Consider the following 24,795-nt stretch of genomic DNA (forward strand, 5'->3'; position numbering starts at 1 on the left):
ACATTTCAAAGAAGGGAGAAATGAGATGGCTCTAACGGTCAGATTTAGTCTCTGCTTGGGGTACTTCACTGCTTTTGCAGTTGGGTTGTTTGCATGTAATATTACTTTTAAACTCCAAGGGGCTGAAGATCAAATCAAATCAAATTTATTTGTATAGCCCTTTTTACACGCAAGCATGTCACAGAGGGCTTCACATACGCCCATAGAACTGCCCCTCAACCAACCTAAACCCTCAAGGAAGACAAGGAAAAACTCCCAGAAAAACTCCCAATAGGAGAAAAAATGGAAGAAACCTTGGGAGGAGCAATTCAGAGATGTATCCCTTCCTCCAGAGACGGTTGGTGGGAGATAGGAGCAGAACACAGGCTAAACATAGTCATACAGTGTCAATGGGTTTTGAAACACCAAAATCCATTGTTCAACTTTATAGATGTAGGACAGGACCGGGATTCTCGCGACCAGGTCCCAGCGTTGGCCGACCGACGACCAGGCAGGTGCTGACAGCTCAAACCCCCCACACCACAAGGGATGGGTGTGGGGGGGGGCAGAGAGAGGAGACCAGGGATTAGAGAATGCAGCTAACAGTTACTGTCATAATAGAATGAGATCCCCACCGGTCAGGTGTGGACTAGTGCAGCAACAGAGCAAAAAGGGGTATTTGATGCAGCCCCACACACCAAGACAGCGACAGCCCCTGGTCTCGGTTGGAACATGAAATCTGTTCCAGGAGAAAGAACTCTAAAATAAGTTATACTTATAGAATAAGGATGAAAACAACCCGTCCCCCGTTGCCTCCAACTAGTAACAGAAACAATAACAGTAACAGTATACAGCAACGGAAACTATAACAGTAACAATATACAGTAACAGATTTACTTTATTTGTAACATCTAGATGTAACATTCAGATGGGGCAATGTGAACATATAAGCTATAATTACAATTTAAAAGTTACATGTTACATGAAGATATTGTTCAGGGTCATGAAAGATGATAGACTTCACTCGCCTCGCTGGGAGGAGTATTTAGAGAGGAATGGGGGATGGCAGGGAGGGCGGTATTAAAGCACTGAGTGTCTCACACGTACAGTTGTCAGAGATGCCATGACCACTGAGCACTATGTTACATTACATATGTTTCAACTGCCATGAATGACCTTGAAACAAAGAAAAAGAGACGTGATTTTTTTTAAGATGTAGCCCACTCTGTTTGAGGTTCATGTTTCAACATCTCATTTATTCTGTTTCTACGGATTCTGCAGTCTGGAGTGATACTCTGGAGTGAAGGGGTACTTGTGTATTACATCATTTAGGGGCACTATGTTCTTGGCTCAGATTATCTGTCATCAAATATCCAATCATTGCCTTTTAATTCAGAGGGCTCATGAAATATGCATTTGGGTAGCTGAAGAGTGGTGAATGAAATATGGTGCATCGTGTTGAGGAAGCTGTGGCAGATTTTTATTGCTCTGCGAGAAGCCAAAACATCAAGGCTGATCCCTGGGACAGAGATGGAGCGAGATGCCAGAAAAGCAGGACTTCCACCAGTCAGTGTGTTTGCAACCAGTCAAGCTTTGCGTGTGAACTCACAGGGAACGACCACGCTGGCCCCAGCAGGTGTGCTTTACACATTCCTGAGCTGCCTGTCATCTCAGCTGTAAATATGAACCTCTCAAACTAAATCTGATTGCTTACCACAACCTCCCTCCCCCCACACACCTCCCACCCCAGATCAGTTGACGCGTGGCTCAGGGCCCAGAATATGGCCACTAAATGTTCTTGTTTTTTTGATGCAGAGGTACTGTTAGGGGAGCAAGAGTGGTTTCACACATTGTAGATGGCACACTACTTTATTGTTATTTAGTGACTTAAAGATCCAGTTATAACTTCCCAAAGCTTGTGGCAGGTTTTGGGTGTTTCTTGGCATTCTTTTCTGCAGTCTAAAACTAATACTACTGTAAAATAAAACCCATAAAACATAACATTTTATAAAGGATAAAATATGTGTGGGAAATGAACATGACCAAAGGCCTGAATGTATATTTAAATTATTTTCAAAGATTGTTTTGAATTGAATGAATTGTATGAATTGTTTAATAAATCTACTTTTGAACAATATTTACTATACCGTGAGAAAACTGAGATTGTTGCAAAAAGGCAGATTACAACTGGGAGTTGTTTATCTATCACTGGAACTGATAATCAAGGTCATTAGACCATGTGGCATGGCGGATGGGAGTTAAAAACCTTGAAGAATGATTATCAGACAGCATATCTATAGAGGAATGAAGTGATACACATTAATGGAGATTCTGTTAGAATCAAGACATGAATCGCATAACATGAAGACATTACGTAACAGGAAACACTAACATATTCTTGTCCTTGTGTCCAGGAATATGTCCCTGAGAGTTATGTGGTGTTATTGTATTAGTAACATACAGTACATTATTTAGACATGTCCCACATTAGATGTTAGTCTCAGATTTCTAACTATCAACAATTGTGTTTGGGAGACACCCTCATGCATAGTGTGTCGAGCATGATTGGGCAGTAGGGCTTGAAACAATTGGCACAGCTCAAATCGAAGTTGTGAAGTGTATCTACTGTTGGAAGTATGGAGTCATCATTCTTACATCCCCTCTGACATAAAGTAACGGCAGGCAAGGCGAAGATAGTTATATTCAATCTTCAACTCCTCCATTAAGTTTTAATATAAAATGGTCGGGAAAATTCATTACAGTCTAATATTGCATGTTCCATGATATGCTTTTTCTGTGATCTCCTTATAAAATGTATAATTCACTTTGCCACCATAGGGGAGCCGAATGATGATATGAATGTGCTTATGTGAATGTTTTACAGCATTGCAGTGTGCCTGAAGCAATGCCCTTAAGATGAGAAAGAACTACCAGCACTATAATTACTATGATTAAGAAAGGTTTTTGAATACCGTCTACAACTTCACAGAGATTTTGTTGTTTAAAAAAAACATGCCCCAAAATTCTATAAATCTAAATTATACAGTGACACTTACAACAAGTCACAAACAACCCCAAAGAACCAACAATCAATATGACGATGAAGTGAAATTCATCGAACTGGACTCCAGCAGAAGATCAATGAAACGAAAGTCCGGAGAAAACCTCAGATTTAATTTGGAGTGGTGAGATCGACTAGGCAAGCTATTTCATCCACAGCAAGGGCCTAATGTGAAGAGTTGCTTGGGGAAAGGGGGAAGCATTTAGAAAGACCTGGTCCCTCAAATGAAACAAGAGCCTAGAGTGTAAGTGGGCCAGTTTAAAGTTCAAGTCGATTGCAAGGTGCAAAATTACCTCTTTTTGCCAAAGGCAGCCCAACCCTACACATTGATATGTCACTTAGAGGTTGGATGAAGGGGAGGGCCGGTCTGCTTAGAGATCGGGCCTGTCCCTGTAATAAAGGGTCCTGACACTCAACACTTCTAAAGCAGGGAGAGCAGGAGAGTTCTTTTAGTGGAGTGCCACTGAGATTGAATGTCTGGACAGGACGGAGAAAGCCAAGTCAGTAACTGTGGACTCTAGGGAGAAACGATTTTATCGATTCGAGCCATCCTCTTTTCTGAGTGAAACCATGTGAAAGAGAAAAAAACAGAGAGAGATAAATAGGTGTGTATGGTGTGTAGGTATGTGAGAGAAAGATGCCCCCTCTTCACCTAACGTATTGTAAACACTGTGAATGTTTTTAAAAGGAGGCCTTGTAGACTATACATGAAAGCTGCACATGTTCTATTCAGGGTGGATCGTAAAGTAATCATGATGCATTGACAACTGCTGAGATTATGTTTTATATCTAGACCTTTAGCCAAAAACCATGGTGATAGTTTAAAGTAGACTGTCGACAACCATGCCTTTAAACTTAAATATACTGTATCTTTTTCTATACAGAAAGCATTTATGCATATATATATATTAATTGACATGTCATTATTCTGTTATTAATCATATAAACATTAATATAAATCACTTCATAAACATCAACTATATATATATACATATATGTATATTGTTAACATAATATATATGATGTTTTCAAAGTGATTAATAACAGAATAATGACATGTCAATGAATGTATTATTAAATGGGTGCTGAACTGAACATACTTGATTGATAGCAATATGACATCAATTTAAAAGACACATAAAACAGGTGGGTTCTATAGAAAAAGGAAGAGAGAAGTGACGTGGAAAAGGGGAGAGAGATAACAGTGGCCTTAGTATGCTGTTTCATGTCTGCATCTTATGTGGTTCACTCACCCGCTATCTCCACAGCCTATACTGTAAGTGGTGAACATCAGAAGAATGTGATAGCCTTAATTCTCATCACACACCACCAAGGTCTACATGTAATTAAGACCGTGTTGGAGAAGCTCCCATATCTTCAAATCAGAGTGCCTTTTAAAAACTCATTCACAGATTATAATTAGTTTTATGAGTTGACCACATTTGGCAGAAGTGAACTCTTTTGAATCCAAGCCTTGTGTTGTTGAAATGGATCGATATGGTCTGGATCTCTTTGTGTTTACAAAGAGAACAACGTCAGGATGAAGTCCCCTGTCAGACTTGCTTTGTCTGCACTATTTCACCTTGTATTTACAGCACCAAGGCGAATCAGTCTGCCAAGCTTTAAGACAGGCACAGTCGTCTTTACACAACATGTTTCTCAGCAAAGGATGTTCCTTGGCACATCTCTGTCTCTCAGTGAAAAGAGATGTTAGTGAGTCTCCTGTCTTAAGAGTGGTAAAGTGAATGAAAGCTGGCTGGAGAGTGCTGCATGCATTGAGTGGTGCAAGCAAGAGTTAAGGGAAAGGGCCTCAATGCAGTGTCACTTAGGGGACAACATCAGCGCATACAATTCATTCATTTACTGTACCTTTGAGAAGCAAATAGGACATCTACATAATTTGCAGCACATGAAGTGTTGGAGTCTGTGTAGCAAATGTTGTGTGGAACCACAGTCATGTGAGGAGTAGCAATGTGAGATTACAAAACCTGGTCATCTAGCATCTCTGGGACTCCAGTCTGGACGTAGAGGTTTGGGTTCCCATGCAGAAGGACAGTGGTAAAATCAAAAACACAACGCAAACAAGTGTCTATTTGAGAAGAACTCAACATGAAACTAAATGTGAATATCTGACTCATGTTTCACTAACAACATCGTTTTGTCAGCAGAATGTATTTCCTTGTGTAGCCGATGTGAATTGGTAAACTCACTCCTCAGTTTAAGTGCAGTACATCCGTGCCAATGAAAAGTTAGCTTGGGTGTAAGTGACTCTGACGAGCAGCTTGACTATACCCATTGGACTTGGTGAGACGTTCCACAAGAAGGGCACCAAGTCTGACGTATGTGGATCGAGACCCAGTCGAGGAATTCCACAAACAGTAAGAGCTTCACTGTCCGAGAACTTCTCCCAAATTTTTCAAAATCAATCGTTTCTCACAAATGATTGTAAAAAAAACTGAAAATAAAAAGGAGCCACCCACAAATCGTGTTGTTGATAGAGGAGCAGAATAGTTGGAAAAGATGGTGGAGTTTGCTGACCTTGTGAACTTGTGGTAATTAAGGTGAAGCGCTTACTGATTTGCATAAATTAGCAGTTCGATCATTGTTTTTCAAGACTTCTATCTCGCTCAATGAGGAACAAAAAATATCCCCCACAGCATTTTTTGACAGCCCTGAAATCAAAGCTTTGCAGTGGTCCCCAAACATCAATAATGCTTTAAATATCCCATTGTCGTTCTTAGATACATAATTTGCATGCCTGTGTCACCCTTTCCAACTCAATAGTGTGTCTAGAGTACAGTATGTGTGCACACAGATAGGGTGTGGGTGGGGGAGAGCATTTCCCACTAATGAGACTATTAGGTATAACAATTAAAGGGACCAGAGTCAGAATTCTAAATATACTGTACATCTGCCCACCTGGTAGCTCAAACTAAATAAATCCCTAATGATGTGCTTGAAGAGACAGCCTGGACATATCAGGCCCACAGTTTTGACCTCACCATTACAGAGGTTAAATAATAATCAAATGCAGGTCGAGTACCAAGTTTGTCTGTCTTCTTGTTGCCCTGAGGTCACTCAATGACTGAGACTGTAAGGAACAACGGGAGTTTGTAGTGTTCTACAGTACATTTGTAGGTCTTTAAAACAGCGGATGAATCAGGATTGCTGTAGGCGAGGCGAATGAGAATGTTGCCTGCTGTTTTTAGTGTGCAGGTTTGTGGTCAGTCCGATTGTGGGTTTCCAGGCAGGGTAAGTAAGGCCTTTAGGGGCTGGGACCATAGATTAGAGAGCAGCTCTCAGAACCAGATCAGAGCCTGAGCTTTATCTGATCACAGATCTGGCTCAATGCTTCTCCATGTCCTCCTCAATGAGATGGGAATCTTAAACACTCTGTTGTGTTGGCTTTTATCTGGGAGGCCATTAATGGGCCTCATTACTTCAAGAAACAGACCTTACAGTCACCACACATTTCGTACTCGTATACATAGATTAAGTCAAAGCATTTAGCGTTGTTTTATTATCTGAGTTGTATCCTGTCTTCAATGTGAGCTTTTTGTCGACAAACTTGGTTGCCTCTAGGAGGCTTCTAAGGAGTAAAACACACAGCTGTGAAAGTGGCAGAAATTACTTAACATATCTGTTCCAAATGTATTCAAACTGTTTTCTTTGCAAGCCCTCTCGGGAGGTTCTAGGAAAGGGACTCTCTCACCTTCACATATTCCTGGGGGAAGTTTGAGATGGAGGAGGGCATCGCTTGGGAAGGTGTGAAAGCTTGTTTCACAGCAGAGTGCACACCAAATAAGCACTGAAATTGGTGAGTGTGCTCCAGAACAGATTGCAGGAGAAATGCAGTACATTCTCCCCTCACACAGCGGAACTGCAAAAGGTACTGGAAGCTGATGGAATTCACAGTTTAGCAAAGGATGGAGGACCAAACGGGCAGTGTGTCCTTTGCACCTCAATTGTGGTACATAAACCAGAACAGCCAGCACACTGGAAACAAACACCGTGGAAGAGACTCTTGTGGTTTGGCCTTCAAAAAGTTGTTTTTATTTGTTGTGTCATGAATAATAAATGCCTCTCTCTGTGAGTGCTTCCAAATGATATCAAGTCAATTATTGGACCATTGGCTTTGACCTTTATCCTTTTAAACATGTTGCCTAGCTGAATAATGAAAGAGTTCTCAACACGAGCTGTTGGATGGAGCAACACTGGTTACCTACCGCTCCTCTGAACTAGCTTTGCCCATTTCTTAACAAATTAACAGCATGATGTTCCATAGTCATGGCAAGATGGATCGCTGCCTGTGATTATGGGACATTTTACATTCATAGCGAGATCACCCTAACAGCACAGACAGATATCTGAAGCGTCTTTCACGTAAGTGATTGTATTACGCCAGACGAAGGTAGAAAGTACATCAATTTCAGAGCAATCCAAGGTTCTTTGGGTTATATATAGCAGAGGAACTGCATGTTTAAAAATGCACCAATACCAAAGAATCCTGAATGCAACAGAACTACTGCTCCTCCACATGGTAGAGATAGGTACTGCCTCCACCGCCTTTGGCAGTAGCTTTTTTGCTATCAAAAGGGGGATGTCTCAAAATGAACCCACACACAATCACACACCACAGTTTTCTACCAGTGGGGGTACATTACTTCATAAACTTGTGCTGTATTCTTTTTCCAATCCTCAAGATCTTTAAAAAAAATGCAACATGTAATTCCTGAACAGCTTAATGTTCCTTGACTTCAACTAAACAGGACCGGTTGTCACGCTGTTGGTGCTATGCAGAAAATAGGATATTGAGGACACTGCCATGAAGTACATAACCTTGTCCAGTTCTGTCCCTCGTCTCTGTCGACATTGCAAAATCTCCTTGCCTCGTCTCATATAAAACCTAGATCAACATGTTCCTTAAATACTGTATGACCTTGACTTGTCAACAAGGAAGTACTGCCATACCAGCCACTAAGAGCTACGGACGTCTCACTGGCACGAATCTGTGAATAATAAATGCCCTCAGCCAAAACGGTCTCAATGAGCCTGCTAATATTGTAGTGTTAATCTCATGGTCAGAGCCATCACTGCTGTGGTCCGCTGGCACACAAGCCCGGCTGCCTTGGCAACATTAAGATTTGTGTTACATAAATGTACAAACACATAATGAGCCAATCTTACAAGTCCAGTAGACAAGTCATCTTTGTGGCCACAATTCACCCACATTTTGGTATAATATTGTAGAATAATAATTATGTTACTTAATGTTCTCCATGGTATCCATTCTTCTCTCAGTGAAATGTACTAGATACTGACAAACTGTTTTGCTATGCAGTACTGTAAGGACATTAACATCTCTACTGTGTTATGTCTCTGGAGAGACTATATGCAAGCACATACCGGTACTGTAATTCATTGTCAATGAAAACATCTGACACCAGTTCATTAAGAATAGATGCCCATCTTCCAAGAACCCTTTCTTACATATAATAAAATAATATAGAAGTTCTGAACTGTTGTACAAAGTCCTTCTGAATTATAGAACAGTAGATTTAAGGTGGAGAAAATGTAGTGGAGATGGATGTAAAGACAGTAGAGTAGGTGATCGCCAAGAAAACACAATAGATACCCAATAATCCAGTTACTAGCAGTAGCATAAAAGCACTGGAGAAGTATAACATGAACCCAAAGCTTGATTGAAGATCATAACTCTGCTTAAAATATGTTTCCCGTCCATGTAGAATTCCGATTCCTTTCATGACATATCAGCCTGCTGAGCGGCTGTGCTTTTGAAATGTTGTGGTAACCCATCTAAGCACCAATTATAGTATCTGAATCCATAAAGAGCTCTACAATTTTTTCCTTTACCACAATCAATGGCATCGTCAAGAGAGAACCTGCGTGCCTGCAACCTTCAACAAAACATCTCATCGCCAGAGTTAATGGCTGCCTTGGTCCCTCCCAGTACCGATCACACCCCAGAAAAACAAACATGTTTATTAGACACAGTGAAAAACTCTAGAATAATGGCCTACTAGGGGCTCTTTTGTCTTTTGCTAGTGTTAGTGGAAAGATTCCATCCATCACAATACACATACTGTGCATCAGGTCAGTGTGAGTACTACTAAAATGAATCACTCAGAGGTAGACTTTTTCTGCTTCGTTTTTCTCAAATGTCACTTCAGACAACATTGTTTGTCTCCACCTTCATATACAATTCTATGAGAAAAGAAACATTGCAACGCAGGTGTGTGTAAGAAGTCTGAACATTGTGTTAGATCCAATCCAACACAATAAACCATCCAATACAATACATCCTGTGAAGCAAAAACTCCAATGTCATATCATCCAATTAAGACAACTTAAATCTATTTAAGTTGGAGAAGAACCCACAACAAAAACAACAATAACAACAATGTATTGACAAGCTAGAGTGTACTACTGAGGCCTCGAGTAGGAAAAGGCTCAAATGAATGTGTCTGAACATAAGGTATGAATAGAACAACATCATGAGACACAATGAGACAGCTGTGTAATTGACAACATAATCTCAAGTATTACATTAAACAGTGAGACGCTCATTTAAAATGGTAAATGAGCTAAGCACATTATAGTAAATCTAACTCCTTAGGGTGTTCCCTGCTAAACTACCATGTGCATTGGTTTCAGCAAGCAAGATACAGACCCAGTCTAAGGTTCATCAAGGTTCTAAGAGATATGTTCTAAGCATTTAGAATGTAGCTGATGCTGTTTTAGTAAAACCAGGTTGTCAGGTACAGTGTTTGTCAGAGGACAAGGGATGATTAAAGCCATTTTATTTCATCTTCTGCATTCAGAAATAGATAGTTTTATTTTTGGAACAAAAGATTAATATTTGATAAGGCCAAAAACCACAGTGATGACCGAGTCTTGCAACAAGATTTGAGGGTTGAGAAAATGCATGATTAATGAACATTTCTTTTTGATGAATATTTTGTAAAAACAATATGTTTAATGTGACACTTTTTCCGTGAGTCAGTTCATATCTTGAAAGTTTTCTCTTGATCAAAAGATGGCTCCACTGAAAGGTTTATTGCAGTGCATTCAGCAGTCCATGCAGTCTTTTTCAGAATTCAGGGTCACAATGTGAACAAATTGCACATGATTACCATATGAAGTATAATGCTCTTTGACAACAGGATTACAGCAAATCAAAAGGAAAAATCAATTACTGGCCAGAGTGACTTAACCCCAGGTCAGTTTTTAAAGCTTGCTTTGTAAATAAGCTGTAAAGAGCAGACTTAAGGTTTTAAAAGAAACATTGTTTCCCTTAGCTTTGAATCAAGGTGTGGGAGGACATTGCTGTTATATCAGCTCGAAGACTGACACTGTAAGTCTTGTTAGTTGGATTTGAAGCTACCCAATCACAGAGAGGGACAAACTTCTACCCCTTTCCTTTCTTGGAAACTTCTCCCATTTCGGAGAGTGATTGAGTTTCGACTTGGTCTAGGCCTAAATGTGATATGGAGCACTTTTCCTGGCTCGAGCATCCGTTCAGAGCATCACAGTTACTGGGTTTTCGGCCTGCCTTCAGAGGGATATCCAATTTTTCCTTCCTTAAATAGTTTGTCCTTATTTTATCTTGAGGACACAGTAAGATTATAGAAATTGCTGAAGACTTGTGAGGCCCACTGCATATTGCTGTGGTCACTAAAGCTTTTCTGTTGTGATGGGTTTCCTTTACCTGTGCTGTAAGGCGTTTAAAGCTGGTACATGTAAGGCTACCTTCACTGTTTTCCTGTTTTGCAACACGACAACGCAAAATATGTCTGACACTGTTTCAGATCTTGCTAGTAGTAGAAGTACGTATGTACAGTAATCTGGTAATGTATGATTCAGTTCTACAATCTATTATATTTAAAGTATTTCTTTGACTGTACTATATGATAATGCACACTCAATCGGAAATCTATAGCCTACACTGCACATACTTTCATATACATATCTATAGAAAGATCCCTGGAATATTCACACCTTCAGCCACAGTGCATATAATGGCCTGTCATAGATGTGACACCTTTTCACCTGCCTCGTCACGTTCATCTGCCTGTTGTCCTTCCATCCTGTCCTCCACACTGCTTTCCATATTAGCCTTTGATTTCTCGTTCCATATCCTGCCCATGAATCACATTCCCTTTCAATCAACAGGAACCATTTGATCTTTTAAGAGATTTATTTTATCAGCACGACCTTGATTTGTCTTTGCCATGGCAGTTACACTTGTGCGGATGGTGAATCTTCCTCCAACCTCAAAATCCTGCCGTAAAAAGCTTCAGAGTTTATCTGTAAACCCCGAGAGCAGTAATTACCTCTCATTTTCAGGCTCAACACAGGGCAAAGAGGGTGCCACTCCCCCAAAATCTTTTTTTTTAGTACAGTGTCTCTTGTCTGAATCATAATTAAATCCTGATAATAGGCTTGGTATCTAAAATTGGACTTCTCTCATCCTTCACCATCAATGGCCACAATCCAAATTATTTTTGATGAGAAACAAAAGGAAGAACATTTGCTAATTTTGCTAATTCTTCAAAACTTTGTACTAGACTAGTCAAGTAATGCTGAGTTGCTTCCTTGATTCATCATTATTCATGTATATTATTTTTTAAATTAATACTCCCAATAAGAACACATTCAAATGATCCACAAAGGAATTATTTTGTTCCTCTTTGTTGTAACATATCTTACCACTCCTTTTCCTTTGCTGTCCTACAAATCTACAGAAATCTCCAGCACCTGAAAGTTGAAACCCTGTTAGTTCAGCCACAAATAAATATTTTACCCTTGAATTTCATAAATGTACTCTGAAATAGTATAAATATACTGTCCAGAGTATGGAGGCAGGTTCTGGAACAAGTCAGATATTATTTTCTCCTGTGTTTCAAGGATGACAACAAAAAAGGTGTTTACTGCCTCACTACAGATAATAATGAAAAATCTTTACATCACCCCAGAAAAATGATCCATTATTTACAATATTTACAACAGTTCATATCACCCAACCTCCAATACTGTAGGTGAGGAGCTGTGTCTTCTCCAGAGAGCTTAACCTGCCTAATGCACATTATACATAACCATAAGCAAGACTGAAAAAGCAGGACACTTGTGCTGACACCGAGTATATTGTGCCAGACTTGAGAATTCCCATTGTTCTGGGTCCTTGGGAAATAAATGCTGACTGAAGTTGTTGCAGAGGAAGAATTGCACTCAAGGGGCAATGTTTAAGGGAAGAAACCGAGCCAGTTTGATACTTGAAGTTTGTGTACCAGTTCATTATTTGACTCACTTGATACTTGATAAGGTTACCTTGACCCTTGGGAGGGAACTTGGTGGTGGGGGGGAGGGGGGGGGGAGGGGTCGCTATTAGAATGATTAGGCTAACTGGTTTGAAATAGTGCAGTACACATATTAGGTGGCGAAACACATCTCAAGCATTCATAAGAAGACAAATCAAAAATAAATGCAGTTACCGGTAATTGGGAATAACAGCGACTCAAAGTGTTTCCTGTAATCATGGTCTCACCAAGCAACAGTGGACTATTCGTCGGACCTATATTCAGAATTCTTATCTGCAGAAATCACAGACACTGGTTCACTTCCACATCATTAATGTGCCCGGTATCTTTTTTTAACACTGTCTGACACGTCTGTCTGGCCGTAGCCTATGCAGTTTTGAAAAACTAAGCTAGTGGGGTTGGAATTAATGTTAGCTGGCAGCTAGTTAGTTTACTCATGTTGGACAGCTAATAGGGCAGAATAATTGCGTATTATTATTATTATTTGGTAATTAAGCATACCGAAAATAGAATGTGTTTACCAGGCGATATTGTTAAACGTCTGAGTGTAAGACTTTTATTTTGAAACCATTTTGAATCCATTTTGAAGAAAACGGAAGTTTAGTCGAACTTTCAACATGCTGTTCAGACTCGTGAAGCAAAAATGCAGTCATAGTCATGAGGTATGGAAGCTTCACTGCGAAATCATCACAATTGTGTTGTGCCAGACAAACCTATGTGCAATCTATCCAGATTATTTAACTGTAAAATCTAATATCGTCGAGTTAGGCAGCCCAGCTATTTGAGCTCACGAAGGCAGCCACGTTGTCTACTATTAAAAATATGTTAAACAATGTGTAGCCTTATCAACGAGTTATCGTGGTATGTATCACATAACCCGTTGGATTTCTATTTCCCCATTGTTTTAGTGGTATTTTCCAATTTTATGCAGAGTGCAGTATGGCAGTGCTGAATTTGTCATTTGCGGCATGTGGATTCCTGGGAATCTACCAGTTAGGCGCTGTTAGAGCCATACTGCGGCATGGAGACAAGTTGCTGGGCTCTCTTAGGGCATGTGCAGGGGCATCTGCTGGAGCCCTCGTGGCTGCAGTGCTTGTCACTGCTCCAGACAAACTGGAGGTAAGGTAAAAAAAGGTCACAATGGTCACCTACAGGTGGCTCAGTCAGATGTCCAGTCTCTCTCTTTCTCTATCTCTCTCTCACATAGTGATCCATGAGGCTATCCCTCTTTAAACATCCCCTATCTCATACAGTCTGTTTAGTGGATTAAAATAAAGACACAAGGAAAGTCTGTCAAGGCAAGGTTCAATCATTATTGGATTGAGGTCAGTATAGTAATGATGTCTTTGACTTTGTCACCTACCAGAATTGCAAAGCTTTTACATATAGATTTGCCAGTGATGTCAGGACCAAGAAGCTTGGAGCCATGACACCAGGATATGACTTCATGCTCACCCTTAGGTACAGGAGTACACTTTTATCATGACACTCAAAATTGTTTACAATGCTCTTTTCATGTATTCCTAGATCAAATAGGAAACATCTGTTTAAATGATCCATTTTAGAATTAGCATGTTACTGTACATTTGCATAGCTACTTACAACACTATAATAATTAGGATATTACCAAAAAATACTCAATGCTAATAATTTATACAACTTTACACATGAGCATCTGCTGCTGTGCCTCTCCAGGGAAGGTATAGAGGACATTTTACCCAGTGATGCCCACAGCCTGGCAGGTAATCGCCTTCATGTCTCCATAACACACTCCAGAAGTGGCAAGAACAGGATCATATCCAGCTTTTCCTCCAGGGAAGAGCTCATAAAGGTATACTGCTGCCCACACATCAAGGGACATTTAACCTAGCTTATCATGAACTTCAGCTTTTCAGATCAAAAATTGTTGTCAAGTTTTATGATAACGGCAGCATTGTTTGACTTTTACCTACAGTACTGTCAGTTTGGCTGATATTTGCGATATTGTTGGTCCAAGTAGAGAACACAGGATGTTAGCAGTGGCTCCATAAACAAGTTGGTCTTTTATGTTCAAATGGCCCAATCGATATAGTTTGGCTGAAAGGATTTGATTATGTCATATTGCTTATGTCATTCTCTCCTACTGTTAAAGGCACTCCTAGCAAGCAGTTTTGTTCCAGTGTATGCAGGATTTAGCCCAGTGGAATTCCAAGGACAGGTAGCTTTTTTTGTAATCAAAAGACTTTACAAGAGCGCTAAGATCAACTTAACACAACCCAAAACCCCCAGGCTACATGTAGTTACACTGTGGCTGTCTGTGAACTACTTGTGAACATTTTGTTTTTGTTATTAACAGAAATGGATAGATGGAGGGTTCACAGACAGCCTTCCTATTTTGCCTGAGGGTCGTACCATAACAGTGTGCCCCTTTGCTGGACCTCAAGATGTTTGTCCTCACCACAGAGGACGCACTAACCTTCGCCTCAAACTTGCCAACATGGACATAATGGTGGGTAACACAAATCATGCTTGGTTCTTTTATGTTGGGTTTTGTACACTTGCAGGAATAGTGTTATTTTTTCCCCCTTTTTTTCTTGTGTTGGTGCGTCCCCTCCTAGTTTTCCAAGGAGAACATGTTACGGTTGAACCAGGCATTGTTTCCGCCTTCGGCAAGTCGCATGAAAGAGCTCTGTCAGGAAGGATATGAAGACGCTGTGAGGTTTTTAAAGAAAGAAGACTGGATGCACCAGGATCTTGTTTGAGTACATTTCGTCAATCATTTATCAACATCATGAATTAAATGGACACAATAATCAGGGTCACAAACACTGAAATTATTTATCTTTGTTATAATTTTTATTATTTTACCTACATTGAGTGGATTTTACAGTTTTGAACTGAAAGGAATGTAAATTAAATACATTGTTTTAGCATGTACCAGTTTTTTGTAAAGGTTTTTCACATTTCTTCCTATTCATCATGTGCCGTGTTCAAAGGTGGGACAGTGAGACCATTTTCCCTCTCAACGTGTTCATATCTTCATATTCCTGAGGGGCAGCATCACCTGAGGCAACATTAAACCTCTTTTTGCTGGTTTTGCATTTTCCAACCTGTGGGTGGAGACACTAATTACATTGTGATACAAATTGTTTGCTGCACCCTCTTACTGTGACTTGAATTGTAATAATTTTACAACATTTTAGAGCTGTGGAGCATATTATGAGAGACTATAAGTGTTGGTAAGATGCTGTTCTTACTAGAATAGTTATAGAAGCCATTAGAGCTATACTACAGCTACCCGATAAAGCAGCAGCAACACAGATGTTCCACCAGTTGATTGAGTGTTGTGTAGCCACCGGTTGTTCTGTGTAGTTCTGGTGACCTGACACACACACACAAAACAACATGAAAAGACAATTTGAAAATACCAAATTCTCACACATGGAGAGCCTTTTCCATTAATGGTTCCTAATACTTCATATGAAGTAAGCAGACATGATGGATATCAGTCTTCTGTAAACCTCTCTTACCATCAATTTCCAACAGAGTTCCATTTCCCCGGGCTAGTTCTGGCGGTGGGAAAATCACTAGCACTTCACACAAGTACATAACGCCGTCATGGAACTGGATGTCCTCCAGGACAAGGATGGAGAACCCCTTTGAAGTGTTACCATAGAAATGGATGTTTGAACTCTGCACAAGTTTCTCTGTACCCGAGGAACCATTTGACTTCCTCCGGTGCCATGAGACGTGCACTGTATTTGGATCATTTTTCTGGTGGTTGAACTCGCACACAAGAGCTACATTTCCCCCAGGGACAGTCCGGATCTTCTGAGGATACTGCTTTACGAAAATCTGGGATCCAATTGAGCCTGAAAACAACCAAGACACAAAGGTCCTGTTTCAACCCCCTGAAAGCCCTCCACAGCATCAAAGACATACTTAAGCATCCTTGACTTAATTCCATGGCATCTGTATCTTTAATAGTAAATAAACTCACCAATAATGATGGAGAGAAGCGCAACTACACACCTAACTGATGACATGAGAGAAGGCATACTTAAGATGTAGATCTCACTTCTGAAGTGTGAGGACCGATACCAGTGAAAGACTAGATTTATTGTCTGACAATTTATACACAAACGTATATTTCCTGTGTGAGGATGTCTGCCCTCTGACATACATCGTTTCTACAGGAACTCATGTAGACAGAAACCAAACCAGTCCAAAGGTCATCCCTTTCTGCAGGCATAGTGAAATGGTTCTTGCAGACATACTATTAAATGGAAGTAATAGTCTGCGTTCTTCTAACCCACTACTTAAAAAATAACCAGAACCTTTACAGTACCATAATCTTCCAATTGGTATTACTCATGTTGTAGCCTCCTGATATGAAGCTTATCCACAGTTTCTAATAATGAGGCTCAATTGAGCCCACTTCTATTGTATACTTTACACCTGGGGGCAGAGATTTCCCATCTCAAGGTATTTCATTGTTTCGGTTCCTCTCCGAGGAACATTCAGTCTAAATCACTCTAAACATCAGAGGGTCTATTTGAAAACATCCTAACACCCCTTATCATTTGTTCTGGTAATTATCCTCCAGCTGACTAACACTATAGAAAAACACATCTGCACACAATTTAACACAGTTTTTGTTTTACAAATACACACTGATACATTGATTGATAAAGTGTACATCGCTGGATTTCTCTATGTTTTTGGAGGTGAATTAACATTGTACAAATATATATAGCAGCACTCACTCACCCTCTGTAGAGTGCACAAGTGTAAATCTGTGAGGAGGGTGCTTTCACATTTTGGTAACTTCAGTATGAAAATGCAAAGTATCCTAAGCAGCAGTTCTTTTTCTAGCAGACTGAAGACAGATGGTCCTATGAACAGGCCTTAGAGGTATACTGCACGGCTCTCCATAAGTAAGAGTTGCAAAACCTCAAACTGAGGGACACGGCCCTGTGTTTGCCGGCTGGATATCTCGGGGGCACACATGTAGGTTTATAATGCTGCGGGCCGCGTTCCTCTGGTGTCCGGCTGTTTGTGATGGACCAGCAGCCAAAGCCGGGTCAGAGACGAGATAAACAGCTGGCTTCTATCAGCGCCAACCCAGCTGCAAGTCCAATACTGATCAGCCACCACGATTACAGCCCGGCTGTGGCGCACCTTGCTGTTGCAAATTTGATTTGTACATGATCTGCGGATATCAATCATACCTCATTACTACTGTAATATGGTTAGTAATAGTGGTTATGATAGGATGACGGTTTACTGGCAGGCTGAAAAGAACCAATGAAGAGTAAATTTGGCTGCAACTACTGGGAGTCAGATGGCTGAGTGGTGAGGGAGTTGGGCTAGTAATCTGAAGGTTGCTAGTTCAATTCCCTGCCGTGTCAATTGACGTTGTGTCCTTGGGCAAGGCACTTCACCCTACTTGCCTCGGGGGAATGTCCCTGTACTTACTGTAAGTCGCTCTAGATAAGAGCGTCTGCTAAATGACTAAATGTAAATGTAATTGTACTGCACCAGTGAAACCCTGGCAAGATAGTTCTTCCACAAGGTCTAATAGGAGAAGTGCAACATGAAATGCCTTTTCCGCCCCCCCCAACCCACGGACCAGTAGAAGTGTTAACTGGTGGGCTGCTCCTGTGGAGGGGTCGATATGCTGCGCTGACTGTCCCTCTCACATCTGCAGAGCTGGGCCAGGGAAGAGCAGCAGGGCTGCAGCCAGGGCTTCCACACCAGCTTCCCTGGGGTCATCTGGGAGAGGACAGGCACCACGGAGCCCGTGTGGCGCTCCACCGCCACCCGGATCTCCTCCAGCACGGCATGGAAGGCGGGCTCAGAGTCTGCCGTCAGGGGCGTGGTCTCTGAAGGGTCCCTGGACAGGTCAAAGAGCAAGGGGGGGTCGTGGTATGTCACATACTCTGGAGTGCAGAAGCAGGCGTGTGTGTGGAAGCAGCCGGTCCCGTTTTCGGGATAGAAGTTAGGAGTGAAGAAGAAAGCCTTCCAGACTGAATGGCCTGAACAAAAAGAACATAATTTCAGTCTCCCATAGACATCACTAGGTTAAGTATGAGTCGTTTTTTCTTCATACAAAGGGTAGACTTTGTCAAATTGCTGTATTTAGACATGGGACAAGGCTTACTGTCAGGAGGGCACCACCTCACAGCATTCAGGTAGGCATTACAGTAATGGAAGAGAAACTCATGTCTTGACCTCTTGACTCTCCCCTGCAGCAAGGGCAGGAGGTCGTGACCATCTATTATTCTGAGAAAAAAGAAGACACATAACTCAAAGAAAAATTATCTTGGAGAAAAAGAAGACTTGGAAAGAACTAGAAATGATTTGCTGATGTCAATGGAGTCCAAAGACACTAAACATTTGATCAAAGAAGCCATATTATCCTGTTACCTCTTAAAAAACTATAAAAAAGATTCAGAACTTCACCAGCATAGATTTAGGTGACAGCTATTGTGAATATTACTGTCTCAGGTGTGATAGAAAAACCACAGAGAGCAAGTGTATTTTTCCACGGTGACCTAGATTCTAATCGACTGTTATTTTTTGACTGACATGTGCGGCTGCTATGGCGCTACGTGCTGTGGGCTCACCTATCCCCTGGTGTGCTCGCTCCAGCTAGCTTCACCACAGTGGGAAAAATATCCATGTTGCTGGTCGGCTCGTCGATCAGCTTCCCGGCGGGTAACGTACCGCTCCAACGCAGCACACCTGGGACTCTAATACCTCCTTCCCAATTGGTGGATTTCCCTGCTGCTTACACAAAACAGACAGATGGTTAAGCAAGCAGACCAGCAAACAGACAGTCAGGTAGACAGACAGACAGACAGACAGACAGACAGACAGGCAGGCAGGCAGGCAGGCAGGCAGGCAGGCAGGCAGGCAGTCAGAGAGAAAGACAGACATTGTCACCTATCAAATTCACAACAAATTCTGCATATGTGAGGAGGCTGCCACTTAAGACAACCCGGCTGCTTGAACGGAGCATACTGCACGCTCATTACGTCTAAATACATTACCAATGTAGTTAGATTTGTTCCCAATGCATGCAATGGAAAATATGCACCACCTTTTAATTGGTTATTTATCATTTCATATTCAGTACCTTTGTAGATGCCATTCCAGCCCCGGTGCACTTCCCCCCTGACAGAGATCTCTTCCAGGTGGGCCCCCTGGTCTGAGGTCAGGTAGAGCAGTGTGTTTTCACTCACACTCAACCTGTTCAGGGTCTGCATGATCTGACCTGGGAACAGACAAACAAATAAGCTCTAGAGGATTTACTTATGAGGTACAACAGAGCACCATTATGCAAATTAAACATGTAAATTGTTTCTATGCTAGCAATCTGAATGATACCACAAGACAGCCCCTGTATACAATAGGCTTCTCAGAAACAAACAAGTCCATGGCACCCAAAGTGATTCACAAATCCTTTATAGGCAGGATAGTGTGCGAGTGGCATTTAGAATAATAATACTCACAATTCATTATAAATGCATTGAGGGGCAACATTATGAACAGTCAAGCAAATATGTATTTAAAGTCCTCATTGGTACTCAGGGAATGATAGAGACTCCCTAAGGCTTACCTTCACACAGCATAAATCTTCATTTCTTGGCAGGAAACAAGAACACATCCAAAGAACCAAAACCTTGTTTCTATATGTGACAAAAGTGTTGTCACAGTAGTAATTTGTGTAATTTTACGACCATATAGAAAATTTCCAATCCTCACCCTTACCCTGCTGTTATAGTCCTTTACATTTTAGGAAAAGGCATGCGTATATTTAAAATGTGGTTCTAAAGCTACATGGTAGTTTGGAAAATACTACTGCATCATGTGAAATACAAAAACAGACTATTATTCTCTTTTCTGTGGACTTGAGTATCCTCTTGTCTGGATACAATTTAACCATACCTAAGTCAAACAAGACACTTGCTCTGTGGGATCAAACGATTTTGTCCAAAACACTATGCTGGAGGGACCTAATGGTGATAGTCTGGGACTGAACAGTGTCATGTTATAACTCAAAGAATATGTGACTCAATCTACAAGTGCGAAAATAGACCCAGAGAGGAAGGCAGGCTGTACCTACCGACACTCCAGTCAACCTCATGGACAGCGTCACCATAGAGACCGTGCTGGCTGGTCCCTTGAAAGCGAGGCGAGGCAAACAGAGCAGTGTGCACTTGAATGAAGGAAAGGAAGAGCAGGAAGGGTCTCTCTGAGTTTCTAGAAAAATGGAATCAACACTTCTGTTAGTGCAGTGCATTATATTTTTGTTACATGTACAAGCAAATGGTATAGTACATCTTGGGCCCTATCTTGCACCCAGCGCAATTGACTTTGTCCACTTCAGACAAACCCATTTTAGATTTGCGTCGGGCGCAACAGTCTTTTATACCGCCGGTATAATAGCAACAGCGCCGGAGTCCCGCTCACAAAGTTACTTGCGTTTCGCGTTTGATACATGCGTTTCAGATTGTTAAAATAGGGCCCCTTATGTTAAAACATTTGCGCATTACATTTTTTGGCTTAGGTAATAAACTTCCATGTATTTTCATATTCTTGTACTGTAATCATCAACTGGTTATTTTTATGGTTACAATAACAGCTACTGTAAATCATATTGCAGGGAAAATGTGGTACAGGAAGCTTGTACTTTGATATTTTAGGTCACGTGTCACATATACAACTATGCAACAACCTCATAAAGTAATGTGAAAGGTCATGAACACACACACACACAGGGAAAGTGGTTTGGCCTCAATCTTATCACCAAACCAATTAAGATAGATCTGAAACAAGATAAGATTTAAGAGAAAAAATAAACACCTTTCAAGAAACTCCACAGCCTCGCGTGTCATTCTTTGGGTCAGGTTCTCAGAGACATAAGGCTGTTCAACAATGTCTTGGTTCCTCATGAGGAAACAGTTCAAGTTGGGAAACGTGAGGACAAACATAGTAAAGGATGCCGCAGCCACGCCCACAAGAGCTGCCAGGCACAGGGCCAGCCTCCTCCTGATGGGGACCACGCCCCTGACGTGCAGCAAGGCCACGGTGGCCACCCCCACCCCCAGGGCCCTGTAGGGGATGTGTGCGAGGACGTTTACGAACACTGTGCCGTGGCCCGTCTGGCAGTCACGCAGGTTGGTCATGGTGATGCCGTAGAAGTGGTCAAATCCGTGAACGCTGGGGTGGTGACAGTGATCATTGCTCCACTCACAGTTAAGCCCCAGGTGCCACTTTCCTACAGTGGAGAGACAGGTGTTAGGGTAGCAATATTACCAATAAATGACTAGTAGTGACTCAGCTACTAAGGTCAGATGGAGGGTTAGGACAGTGAAAGAGGAAGATTTTGTCTCACCTATCAGTGCGGTCTTATAACCTTGCTGTTTGGCAATCTTGGCAAACGTGACCTCTTGATTAGGAAGGCCCCCAGATGCTGCGGAGATCACATATACTCCTAGCCTGCCTTGACCCACCATGCCTGTTCAAAATGAAAGCAAGGCATTTGATTAGAAATGACACATTTTGCTAAAGGCGAGTCCTTGCAGCCTATAGCTGATTCTTTAATGTAGATGAATCACTGGAAAGGATGTCAGTTGACAAAACATGTATCACACCACAGGGTGGTTAATAAGTTGGTGAATCTGTTCCCACATCCTGTGAGCCTGTTAACAGGCTCACAGGATGTGGTTCAGATTTATGCTTCAGTAACTGAAATGAATGCATTATAATACATGACATACGCACTCATAATTACTCATCATGATCTACTGCATGACGACTGTGTGGTCATGATGCTAAATAACTAGTCAAAGATTTTTCATGATTAATTACAACTGTCTGTGTAGCCTTTGATAGGTGGATTACATACAGTGCAACTCATAATGAAAGTGTTTATAATACATTATTTAAAAGGGTTGGTGACCTTGATTCCCCTGGTGGTCTCACCTGATCTTATTGGGTATCGCCCTGTGAGGAAGGCCGCCCTGCTGGGTGTACACAAAGGTGCTGCGGCAATGTGCTGTGTCAACTTCACTCCCTCCTGAGCCAGCTTGTCAATGTTGGGGGTCCTGCACACAACAGTAATTACCACCACGGTTGTTTCATCACAGCCAATCATCAGTAGGGGGGCTATTACACTTCAGTGAACACAGCAACAGTACAATGAAATATGAATCTGTCTGGTTATATGAGTACTGCCTCTGACCTAAGCAACAAGCCTGCATACTCAGACTAGTTATGCACTAACAAGCTTTACCTCAGGGTAGTGTTGCCATAGCACCCCAAGTCTCCAATACCCAGATCATCAACCATCATCAAAACAAAATTGGGTCTTTTTTCCAAAGGTGAAGCACTGCCTGCCTTGAAGAACAATATACTCAGGCAGCAGGGGATCCATGTAGTCTTCATTTTCAGGGGAACCCTGGGAAGACATGCAGCAATAACGTAATTATACTCTGTTCAGGTAGCACTGTCTTTAAAGGATAAGCCTACATGTTGTAGCCAGTCTTCTGGACTATAGTTATTATGAAAAGGAAATAAAGAGTCAGGGTACAAAGTCTAATGGGGAAAACATTCTCCACAGAGCTTTCCTGGTTTACACGTTTTCATCACAGCTAAAAAATGGTCTAGAAAGAAAATTAGGAGTTGACTCAAGGGGTTTGTTTATTTATAATGTACCCTCACGTAATATTTTGAAGCCTAAACATGCATGCTACCAATATAATTAGAGCGCAATGGCACATGTCCTTGTATAGATTATGATTACCGACTAAGCCAACTCCAAATGACGCATTTTACTTTCAGATTTACCAGTAATATCCCGTAAAACGAATGTACTCAACTTGACAGCTAAAATTGGAACTTCATTCAATTTCAGATTGTCGGTATGTTCAGGAAGTAGTGTTTTTGTCATGTGATTAGATCACGAATTTTCATTGGATACAATTAGTTTCCAACTTTCAGTTAGGGTTGGGGTTGGTTTTGCTCCAGTTTGTCTTTTAGTGGGCTTAGTGGGCGTTGAGTTGAATAGCTGACCTTTTCTTCTTAATACAGAATGTATTGACGATTTCTGACGACGCTTGTAACCATACTGATGGAGAAATACTGGCATCTATTGATTGAATCTTACACTGCAGCGTAGTAGGAGAGACGTAAGAGTCCATCCAAAAGTAGAGTTTGGAATGAGTAAACCAATAGACAAATTCAGTTCCTAGCTGTCCTCTGAGATTGAGTAAGCATTTTTCTTTTCTTTTTCTTTGTATAAAATGAAACCTGCAGTGTAGCACAGGATCAGTGTATGTGCACATGTGTAGTAATGTGTCTATGTCTGCCCCACAGATCATTCCTCTATGTACATACTATATACATTCAGTCTGTTTCAGTAGATTAAATCAGTCTGGCATGACTCATACCATAAGCAGCATTAGCTTTCAAGTCACATCCGATTGGGTGTCTCGCCCCTGCAGCGCAAGCAGCATTAAAACACCACTCGGCAGTTGTATCAAAGCATTAAAGCCAGTTCTTCCAAGGCCCCTTCAAAAGAAGAGATTCATTGACAGCGTGCGTTATCACAAAGACTTGTTCTTCTCAGCAAGCACACTGAGATGGTTGCAATCTTGGCTACTGGGGTTGTTTGTGCTCACATAAAGAAATGGAGAGCACTACTGGTTATCAGATGCATTCCAAAGCACTCACATCACAAATGCTGCTTCAGACCTTGCTACGTGGAATGTAATCCTAAACTCTCTATCTCTATCTCTCTTTTTCTCTGTCTCTCTCGATTTACACGTAAACACATTATAACTTCCTTGGTCTTTAACCACAGATTATCTGGATGTTCTATCTACATGATAGAACCGTTGCCAGCAGGGAGCAGTGTTGCTTAGCAAATTCATGAGATCATAGTTATTTGGTCATAACATATACATTTACATGTGTTCATTTAGAAGACGCTTTAACCAAAGCGACATAAAAATAGTCAATAGATCATTAGGCTATTTAAATAGACAAGAGAATATCTTAGACATCGTACCATATGTTTTTGATTGTTATTTTTCTATTAGCCAATGTTCATACCATTTTATGAGTTTGATTATACATGACTAAATCTAAATTCAACATGCAGTAGTGTGAGTGTTTATGAAAATGTATTACATTTTTCAAACAATAAGTGTTTATACCAATTTAAGTCAATGTCATTTTAAATTTTTGGGGTACAAATTACTATAATTCTGCCATTCGCAGACATCACCCTTCCCCCAGCAAATATATCTAGCTAACTCACTCACCACCTTGTGAGGTCCAGCTATCTGCTGAGGCCAGGTTTCATGACAATGACTGGCCCCTTCTGACAGCAGATGAACTGTCGAAATAGGCCTGGCCCCCAAGGGC

At 41.2% G+C, this 24,795-nt stretch overlaps 3 protein-coding genes across 4 annotated transcripts; 1 reads left to right on the forward strand and 2 right to left on the reverse strand.

Moving 5' to 3' along the window:
- The first annotated feature begins 12,966 nt into the window (after nucleotides 1–12,966).
- Nucleotides 12,967–15,292, forward strand: pnpla4 (patatin-like phospholipase domain containing 4). Its single transcript, XM_062447060.1, has 7 exons — nucleotides 12,967–13,040; nucleotides 13,310–13,497; nucleotides 13,745–13,839; nucleotides 14,074–14,209; nucleotides 14,510–14,575; nucleotides 14,714–14,866; nucleotides 14,976–15,292. The coding sequence occupies exons 2-7, from the start codon at nucleotides 13,318–13,320 to the stop codon at nucleotides 15,117–15,119; spliced, it is 774 nt and encodes a 257-aa protein (XP_062303044.1). The 5' UTR covers nucleotides 12,967–13,040; nucleotides 13,310–13,317; the 3' UTR covers nucleotides 15,120–15,292.
- Nucleotides 15,293–15,333: 41 nt separating this feature from the next.
- On the reverse strand, nucleotides 15,334–17,769 carry LOC134007546 (uncharacterized). The gene is made up of 4 exons (XM_062447061.1): nucleotides 16,358–17,769; nucleotides 15,888–16,229; nucleotides 15,615–15,739; nucleotides 15,334–15,467 (listed from the first exon to the last, which is right to left on the reverse strand). The coding sequence occupies exons 1-4, from the start codon at nucleotides 16,536–16,538 to the stop codon at nucleotides 15,348–15,350; spliced, it is 768 nt and encodes a 255-aa protein (XP_062303045.1). The 5' UTR covers nucleotides 16,539–17,769; the 3' UTR covers nucleotides 15,334–15,347.
- Nucleotides 17,770–17,843: 74 nt separating this feature from the next.
- On the reverse strand, nucleotides 17,844–23,345 carry sts (steroid sulfatase (microsomal), isozyme S). 2 transcript variants are annotated; one of them, XM_062447058.1, is made up of 10 exons: nucleotides 23,247–23,345; nucleotides 22,661–22,825; nucleotides 22,351–22,472; nucleotides 21,761–21,883; nucleotides 21,229–21,643; nucleotides 20,489–20,625; nucleotides 19,499–19,636; nucleotides 18,987–19,146; nucleotides 18,521–18,642; nucleotides 17,844–18,395 (listed from the first exon to the last, which is right to left on the reverse strand). In XM_062447058.1, the coding sequence occupies exons 1-10, from the start codon at nucleotides 23,315–23,317 to the stop codon at nucleotides 18,001–18,003; spliced, it is 1,848 nt and encodes a 615-aa protein (XP_062303042.1). In that variant the 5' UTR covers nucleotides 23,318–23,345; the 3' UTR covers nucleotides 17,844–18,000. The 2 variants fall into 2 exon arrangements, with proteins under 2 accessions (XP_062303042.1, XP_062303043.1); XM_062447059.1 differs by having other exon boundaries at nucleotides 23,215–23,288.
- Between the last annotated feature and the right edge of the window lie 1,450 nt (nucleotides 23,346–24,795).

This window comes from Osmerus eperlanus, chromosome 21 (genome assembly GCF_963692335.1).
Source record: "Osmerus eperlanus chromosome 21, fOsmEpe2.1, whole genome shotgun sequence".
Taxonomy (NCBI): Eukaryota; Metazoa; Chordata; class Actinopteri; order Osmeriformes; family Osmeridae; genus Osmerus; species Osmerus eperlanus.